Source organism: Dictyostelium purpureum, assembly GCF_000190715.1.
Source record: "Dictyostelium purpureum unplaced genomic scaffold DICPUscaffold_673, whole genome shotgun sequence".
NCBI classification, from domain to species: Eukaryota; Evosea; class Eumycetozoa; order Dictyosteliales; family Dictyosteliaceae; genus Dictyostelium; species Dictyostelium purpureum.
Window position 1 is genome coordinate 1 of NW_003520005.1, and position 8,823 is coordinate 8,823.

General features: G+C 20.4%; 6 protein-coding genes across 6 annotated transcripts; 5 read left to right on the plus strand and 1 right to left on the minus strand.

Annotated features, from left to right (window-relative positions):
• Window positions 1-1,067: 1,067 nt before the first annotated feature.
• DICPUDRAFT_160038 (uncharacterized protein) lies at window positions 1,068-1,262 on the plus strand (the record flags this gene model as incomplete). The annotated part of the gene is made up of 1 exon (XM_003294897.1): window positions 1,068-1,262. The coding sequence occupies one exon, from the start codon at window positions 1,068-1,070 to the stop codon at window positions 1,260-1,262; it is 195 nt and encodes a 64-aa protein (XP_003294945.1).
• A 215-nt stretch (window positions 1,263-1,477) lies between these two features.
• DICPUDRAFT_160039 (uncharacterized protein) lies at window positions 1,478-1,648 on the plus strand (the record flags this gene model as incomplete). The annotated part of the gene is made up of 1 exon (XM_003294898.1): window positions 1,478-1,648. The coding sequence occupies one exon, from the start codon at window positions 1,478-1,480 to the stop codon at window positions 1,646-1,648; it is 171 nt and encodes a 56-aa protein (XP_003294946.1).
• A 755-nt stretch (window positions 1,649-2,403) lies between these two features.
• On the plus strand, window positions 2,404-3,159 carry DICPUDRAFT_160040 (uncharacterized protein; the record flags this gene model as incomplete). The annotated part of the gene is made up of 1 exon (XM_003294899.1): window positions 2,404-3,159. The coding sequence occupies one exon, from the start codon at window positions 2,404-2,406 to the stop codon at window positions 3,157-3,159; it is 756 nt and encodes a 251-aa protein (XP_003294947.1).
• Window positions 3,160-3,925: 766 nt separating this feature from the next.
• Window positions 3,926-4,366, plus strand: DICPUDRAFT_160041 (uncharacterized protein; the record flags this gene model as incomplete). The annotated part of the gene is made up of 1 exon (XM_003294900.1): window positions 3,926-4,366. One exon carries the CDS (start codon window positions 3,926-3,928, stop codon window positions 4,364-4,366), a length of 441 nt encoding a protein of 146 aa, XP_003294948.1.
• A 1,372-nt stretch (window positions 4,367-5,738) lies between these two features.
• On the plus strand, window positions 5,739-6,346 carry DICPUDRAFT_44157 (uncharacterized protein; the record flags this gene model as incomplete). The annotated part of the gene is made up of 2 exons (XM_003294901.1): window positions 5,739-5,932; window positions 6,010-6,346. The coding sequence occupies 2 exons, from the start codon at window positions 5,739-5,741 to the stop codon at window positions 6,344-6,346; spliced, it is 531 nt and encodes a 176-aa protein (XP_003294949.1).
• Window positions 6,347-6,700: 354 nt separating this feature from the next.
• Window positions 6,701-7,575, minus strand: DICPUDRAFT_85390 (uncharacterized protein; the record flags this gene model as incomplete). Its single annotated transcript, XM_003294902.1, has 2 exons — window positions 6,701-6,900; window positions 6,996-7,575. The coding sequence occupies 2 exons, from the start codon at window positions 7,573-7,575 to the stop codon at window positions 6,701-6,703; spliced, it is 780 nt and encodes a 259-aa protein (XP_003294950.1).
• Between the last annotated feature and the right edge of the window lie 1,248 nt (window positions 7,576-8,823).

An 8,823-nucleotide genomic window follows, 5' to 3' on the forward strand; every position in this document is an offset into this window, starting at 1 on the left:
CCCTTTTGGGTTCCCCCCCTGTTCCTTCCCCTTTTTAAAAAAAAAGAAAAGGTTTCCCATTCTTAAAAAGAAACCCTTTCTCTCCAATAAACCTTATTCCCTTAATAAAAAACCCAAATTTTTTAAAAAATCAAATAATTTTTTAAATATTTTTTTTCCCAAAAAAAAAATTCGGCCTTTTTCCAAAAGGGTTAAACCCTTCTTTAGGTCCCCCAAAGTTTGGGGGAGGATTCCTATTTTTTATTTTTGGAAAAGGGGTCCCGGTTTTCCCACAATTGTTTTTTTTCCAAAAAAAAAAAAAAAAAAAAAAAAAAAAATTTTTAAATATCTTCACCAAAATATCATTCCCTCTATAGAAAGAGCTTGGTATAAATTATGAAAAAAGAAAATACTTACATAAAGTATATTCGAAATTTTTTTTTTAAAAAATCTAATATTAGAAGCAAAAAAAAAACTAAATTAAAATAAATTTAAATTTAAATCTGGATGTGGAGAAAAAAAACATATTTTTTATATTTTATTTAAAAGGTTTTTTCTTGAAAAATTAAGAGTAGTAAAATCAATATAGTTTTAATTTATTTATTTTGATAAAATAAATTAATATGGAGAAAATAAAAAAAAAAAAAAATAATTAAATACAAATTTTGAAAAAAATTTTTGAGTTAATTTGAACCGCTTTTGCAAAATAATATTTTTTTTTTTATAAAAACAATAATTTTTTATTATATTGATCATACGCCAAAACAATTGTTCCCAAATTTCCCAAAATTTTGTTGATCAACAAAATCGATTAAAAAATATAAAAAAAAAAAAATATAAAAAACAAAAATAAAAAAAATATAGTTTTTATGTTTAAGTTTAATTTAAAATATTTATTTATTATATATATATTTTATTGTTTTTTTTATTTTTTTTTTATTTTATTTATTTAATAAAAAAAATTATATATATTGTAAAAACTCTTCAAGTTTACCCACATATTTCTTATTTCAAAGTTTTTTGCCAGAAAAAGTTAAAAATTTGGGGGGGTTTTTTTTTTTATTTGTGCTTTTAGAAATAATTAAAAAATGGAAGTAAATAAAATTAAAAATCAACAAAATGAATTAATTCAATATCATAAAATTAAATCAATTAAAGAACATATTAAAGTTATGGAATCAAAATTATTATTATTATTGAATAATGGAAATATGGATGAAACTAGTAATTCAACCATTACAGAATCAATAGAATCAATAAAAATATGTATAATATTAAATTAAAAAAAAAAAATTATAATTTTTAAAAAAATATATTTTTTTTTTTTTAAAAATTTTTTTTTTTATTTTTTTTTTTTTATTAGATATTTTAATTTCAAATTCATCACAAGGAAAACAACACTATTGATCATGTTAGCTTTATAATTAATGTTCCATATGTAGATCAATGATATAAACAATTTCAAAGATAGATGTACCAGATATGTATACAACACAAAATGACGATAATTAGAGAACGAGTTAGAAAAGATTACGACAAACGAGGATTATTGTATAGAAATAAGAAGCATAGAAAGCTTGGACATATGAAAGATATATCAGAGAAATTCAGTTCAACTCAAGAAACTATCATTCCAAGTACTATGGATAGAGAAGAAAAGGGATTATAGAACGAAATGTAAAGATGTATGGTCAAAAATTTTACCAACTCTATTGAAAATTAAGAAAAATAAATCAAACCATTATATCCCATATATAAAATTAAAAAAGATACATTGATTTAATGGACATAAATATAAAAATAAATGAAAACCATCACACAGTTACTCAAAAGTGTACTTTCAAAAAAAAATAAAACAAGAATTACGGTTTGCCAGGAAAATCATAACAGTAAAGTATCAATATTCCAACAAATATATTACAAAAAATCATGAAAAACACTTCACCTACAAAATAACATAAGAATAAGTTGATCTACGCGGTTACATTGGAAAGAGAGTTCAAAAACTAAAGATATATGAAACTTGAAGTATACTTGGATCCTGTTAGTTAGCGCCACCACGCAATAAAGATAGAGAAATTCAGCAATATATCGAATATAGTGAAACTACCAATACACTTGAATAATTACAGAATTTCAAATTAAAAAATTAAAAAAAATAATATTTCAAAATTAAATAACAAAAATTAAATAACAAAAATTAAATAACATAAATTAAATATCCAAAAAAAAAAAAAAAAAAATTAAATTAATAAAATTTGTGTTAACCTTCGCTCTGGTCATTCAAATTGAATGGTTACCAAAAAAATTCGTGGTTAATTTGTTTAATTAAAACAAAAAAATTTAAAAAATAATTAAAAAAAAATTAAAAAAATAATTAAAATTTATTATGATCTTTTTGTCAAGCTTATATCATTCAAAAAAATGGCTGATGAACAAAATCAACAAACAACAGAGAACAAAGAAGAAGATATAAGCAACACTCAGGAATTTTCTCAAGAAATACATGATGAAATAGATACTGAAATTAAAAATCAAATTAAACTTGATGGTATTAAATGTTTTGAGGCCACATACAAAGAAGTTGTTGAAGAAAATGAAAAGTTAAAGAATGATGTTAAAAAATTGTTAGAATTAACTAGAATATATGAAGAACACATCAGAAAATTCGAAACTGAAATAAGAGATCTTAAAACTAAAATGAGCCAAAAACATCCTATCTTAGAAATTGGTCAACCATTTAGTTTTAATAATAGACAAAATAAATTCATATATGATACACCAAAAATATTACAAGTACCTGGCTATGATGTAAAAATAATTAAAGCAAAGGAGTTAAAAAGTGGTCAACTAGTTGGTTTTAATAGAGAAAATAAATTCATTTATGGTTTTGGCTATCTAAATGGAAACAATATTTTGTTTTTTGATCAAGACACCAATAATTCAATATTAAAGTCCACTTTGGTTGTTTCTTTTGATATCTTTTCCAAAAAATCAAAAGGATATCTAACCACAGAAGACTACATTGTGTTGGAGCCTAAAGTTATAGAAAAATGCAGTTCTGAATTGGCCTCATATTCCAAAGTTTTATTAGAGGAAGCCATTAATGATATTGCCACTGATTTATGTTTCATGGATATGGAGGTGTCAAAAAAGTTAAAACATACATTACAGACATAAAATTTAAATAAATATTTATTTTAAAGTTTATTTAAAATTTTACAGTTAATGGATTTATTATTTATTATATTCTTTGATTTATAATTAAGCTTGAACAACTCTGAGTTTTAGATTATGGAACGCAACATTACAAAATTCATGGAGGAACACTTTATGACATTCACATTGAGATAATATATAAATTTCCTAATAGTTTATAGCTTTTTTGTATGGGTCTTCTTAGAGAACCCCCATATATGAAGAACCCATTATCATTTTCCCTGGCTTTTTACAGGCTTTTTTCTATGGAGATTGGAGGAAAGGTGTCATTTAAATGGCATAAATTGGTAAGGGTACCGCTTGCCAAGGCGGTACCAACTTTTTTTGAATTGAATACACATTACTACACATATAACAAGGACCTCTTTCTTTTTAATTTCATAAACTGTAACTTAAATTATCAAAGTTAACTGTATTATTCATATTTGTGTGACAATAAAAATTTAAAATAAATTTTAAAAAAAAAAAAACACACCATTATTTTTAAAAACTAATAAATTTTGATTTCAATTTTTTTTTTAAAAAATAATAAATTTAAAAAAATAAATTCATGATTTAATGTGTTTTTGGGGGAATTCAAATAAAATAAAAAAAGAATTAAAATAAATTATTAAATAGTATTTTAAAACATAAAATATAAATTATTTGTTCTAATTAAAAAAATAATTTATTTATTAAAAAAAAAATAATAAAAGAAGAAAAAAATTAAAGTAAAAAAAAAAAAATAATGAAAGAAGAAAATAAAATTAAAAATCAATTTAAAAAAATTAGAAATCAACAAAATAAATTAATAAAATATCATAAACTTAATTCAATTAAAGAACATATTCAAATTATGGAAAAAATATTATTATTTTTAAAAAATAGAAATATTATTTATAAAACTGTTATTAAAACCATTAGAACATCAATAGAATCAATAAAAGCTTGTATACAAATATTAAAGGAAAATAAAATAGGAAATCAAAAAGAAGAATTGATTCAATATCATAAAATTAAATCAATTAAAGAACATATTAAAATTATTAAATCAAAATTATTATTTTTGAAAAATGGAAATACAGATGAAACTAGTAATTTGGCAATTTCAGAATCAATAGAATCAATAAAATCAACAAAAAAATGTATAAAAATTTTAGAAGAATTATTAATTTTCCATAATTTATAAATAAAGAAAAATCTTTTTTTATTTTTTTTAAAAATCTAAAATTTTTTTTTTTTTAAAGTAAAAAAGTGTGTGATTTATTTTATATATTAAAAAACAAATTATAATAACTTTATTTGTAAAGAGGTGAGGAATTTCTTATTTAATATAAGTGGACTTTTTTTTTTTTTTCATTTTGCTGTTTTTGATAAAATATAACAATTATAATTATTTATTTATTTTATTATTATTGTAGACAAATCTTTGTTGCTGAAAAACTTGAAATGGAAAAAAACAATAGATCCAATCTTGATAGTCACTCTTTGAAAATACACAGATGACAATTTATCACTTACTGCTACGGTCCAATACAAGAAACTAATAAGCATTATATTACCGTTCAATTCTGATCAAAGCACAATGACTATAACCTATTTCATCATAATCAATTCCTCCAAGTACCAGTAGTTTTTTATGGACTTGCCACTTGAGGAGATGATGGTAGTGAAATTTAATAATACTAGACTGGTTGTAATGTTTGTAGACTTTAACTTTATATTTAAATCACATTCTTTGGGATGATATACACTGTGTAACCTTGTCAATAACTAACAAAGTTCAACTGAATTTTTTAATCTGGAGCACACATTTGTTTTTTTTTTTTTTTTTTTTTTTTTTTTTTTCATTTATAATTCAGAAAAATAATAAACATTATTAAGATAAAAATAACCCCCACATTAGTATCCCATATTCTTAAAATATTATTAATATATTACCATTTTGTGTGTAATAGTTTACAAATTAAAATAAATATTATTATTTTAAAATAGAAGATAATATTATATTAAAATTTTAAAAAAAAAAAAAATAAATTATTTGGTTTTTTTTAAATTTTTTTAATTTTTTTTTTTTTTTTTTTAAAATTTAATTTTTTTAAAATTTTTTTAATTTTTATTTTTTTAAAAATTAATTTTTTTTTTTTCTTTTATTTTTAATAATAATATAGTTATTTGTATATATATCAAAGCAAAAATCTAAAGTCCTTTTTTTTTTTAATAGTATAATATAATATAATTCAGTTTTTCTTTCTATCAAAATAATATTTAATAGATAAATAAATAAAATATTTTTTTTTTTCATTGTACAGTTTCTATATAATCCATTACTATTTTTAAATAGAAATTATATAAAATAATAATAATTATAACTTTTGTAAATATATAACCACACACACTCACTCACCAGCCCAATATAGTAAATTAGAACGAGAAAAAAAATGTCATCACCAAATAGAAGAAGGGATTTAGATCTTACAAAATTGTAAATATTAAAAACAATTGTAGATGATAATTTATAATGTAGAAAAAAATATTAATATTTATATGATTTTTATAGAATGATGAGCGATTATGAAGTGACAATGGCAGGAGATTCAATGGCAGAGTTTTTTGTTAAATTTCACGGACCTAAAGATAGCCCATACCACGGAGGATCATGGAAAGTAAGAGTCGAATTACCACCAAACTATCCTTACAAATCACCATCAATTGGTTTTATAAATAAAATTTATCATCCAAATGTAGATTTAGCGTAGGTTTTCTTTTTTTTTTTTTATTTTTTTTTTTTTCTTTAATAAAATATTAATATAGTTTTATTTTATTTTATAGCTCTGGATCAGTATGTTTAGATGTTATTAATCAAACATGGTCACCAATGTTTGATCTTATTAATATATTTGAAATTTTTCTTCCTCAACTTTTATTATATCCAAATCCAACAGATCCATTAAATGGAGAAGCTGCATCAATGCTTTTAAAAGAACCAGAAAGATATAAAATGAGAGTTAAAGAATTTGTTTCAAAATATGCTTCAGAAAATGCTCAAAACGAAGAAAGTGATTCAGAGAGTGATCTCAGTTCATATTCAGACTCTTCTGATAAAGATGACGATGATGATGATGACGATGACGACAAAGATGAAAAGTTTCCTATAGATGATTTGTAAACAAATAATATAATAAACTATATAATAATATTAATAATCGTATAATAACATTAATAATAATAATAATAATAAAAAAAAAAAAATAATAAAAAAAAAGTAAAAAATAAAAGAACTAAAAAAAAATAAAAAATAAAAAAAAAGAAAAAACAAAAAGCAATATCAAATCCAACTGTAGACATAACAAATCAAAACAAAGAAACCATCACACAACAACATAACAATCAATAATCAATAATTAATAAAAAATAAAATAAAATAAAAAAACTTGTATATATTTAAAAAAAATAAAATAATAACTACAGCCATAATTATTTCTATAATAATATTGTTTTAAAACTATATATTTATTTTAAATTACGAGTTTACTTGGATAGGGGGTGGATTAACTGGACCGACTAAATATTTTAATGAAAGTGCTTGTCTATTTAAAGGTGAAGATTGTAAAACTTTATCGATGTATACATTTGCATTATTATAATCTTCTTGTTTATAATAGGTTGTACCAAGTTCAAGTAAATATCTTTCTTGATTTTCTTTATCATTTTTTAATAATTCTAAATATAATAAAAAATTAATAATTTAATATAATTATATTTTACTTTAAAAGTGTTTATATGTATCCATTAGAACAGATTGTTTTTTAACATACCTAAAAATAAATCTATAGATTTTCTTCTATTTTCTTTATTTTGAGAGTGAGATAGTTTTTTAGCATATTCAAAAGAAGTTTCGTTTGATAAATTACCATTTTTTAATTCTATATTATATTTCTTTTCGAGTGATGATAGTTCTTCTAAATAATTGGTATTATCAAAATATTTTTTATCTGTTGCAATTTCTCCTTTGACATATGGAATATTAATATTTTCATTTGTATTTATATCCTTTTCAAAGTAGTCTTGTTTTGTTTCGTGTGGGTGATGGTGGTGATGAGTATGACTTTTTTTATATGCATTATCTTGATGTTTATTGAATATTGATCTATCTGTAAAATCATTATTTTCCACCATTGGATCGTTCATGTTGTGCTTTGTATTATGTCTAAATTCTCTATCTATATCTTTATCTTTTTTTCTATTTTTTTTTTCTTTGATTTTTTGATGCTGGTCTTTAAAACATTGATTTATTGAGTGAAAAAATGAAATTACTGTTCTATTAAACCCAGGTTTGATTTTTATTAACCAAATATATTTTAAATTTAATTTACTTTTTTTTTCTTTAATTATCATTATATATATATATAGTTAAATAATTTTTTTTCTAATTAAATTATTAAAAAATTGTATAAAATAAAATATATTAAATAGAATTAATAAAAGTAGTAATAAAATATTTAATAGTGGATTGGAAATATTTTTATTTGTTTGGTATTATTTATAAATGGTAGAAAACATATTTTTTTTAAAAAAAAAAAATAAAAAAAATATTGATTATTTAAATTATTTAATATTATGTAAAAGAAAAAAAAAATAAATCGACTGAATCAAATTACTTTTTTGAATTAATGAACAAGATTTAAATGGTTTTAAAAAATAAGATTATTATATAAAAAAGGAATTTAAGTGTGAGTGTAAGTATTGTTTGAAAAGAAAAAAAGAATAAAAAAAAAAAAAAGAAATAAAAAAAAAAGAAATAAAAAATATATATTTTAATATAATAAATAAATAAAAAATAATTAAATAAAAAACAACTACAACACAACAAGAATATTATCAAAAAAAATTATTAAAAAAAATCTTGTGTGTGTGAGGAAGTGTGGGTGGAATATTTATTATTTTATATAAATTATTTCTTTTTTTATTTTTTTATTTTATTTTTTTTAAATTATTTATTTTTTTTAAATTTTAATTAAATTCAATTTAAATTTAAAATTAATGTTTATATAAAACTATAAAATAGAAACAATCCCTCTGGAGTCGTTTGTTTCCATTTAAAGTTTTAATAATAAAATTAATATAAATTTAATTTGAAAATATTTTTTTAATTTTTTTTTTTTTTTTTTTTTGTAAATATTTTTATAATTTTTTTATAATTTTTTTTAAATTTTTTTTTTTTTTTTTTGTAAATATTTTTTTTTTTAAATTTTTAAAATTTATATTAACTTTTTAATTTTTGTATTATATTCTTTTCTATAATCCCCTTTTTTTTTTTAAGTTTTATAAAAATATCCAAAAAAAAAATTTTTTTAATAAATTAATATAAAACAAAAACTTTAAATAATTTTAAAGAAAAAAAAAAAAAAAAAAAAAAAAAAGGGGGAAATTTTTAAATTTATAATAAATTCTCCGGAATGTGAACAACTGTTAGCCCCCCTGCAAGTCAGATTGGGGGTCTTCAATGTAAAAAGCATTTTAGGTTAAAAAACCCAAAGGATTTTTTTTGTCCGATTTGTTCCCCAAATTTTTTTGGAGAGGGGGGAGAGGACCCCCCCCCCCCCCCCCGAATCAAACCCGGAGAATTTTCAAAAACCCTTTTGC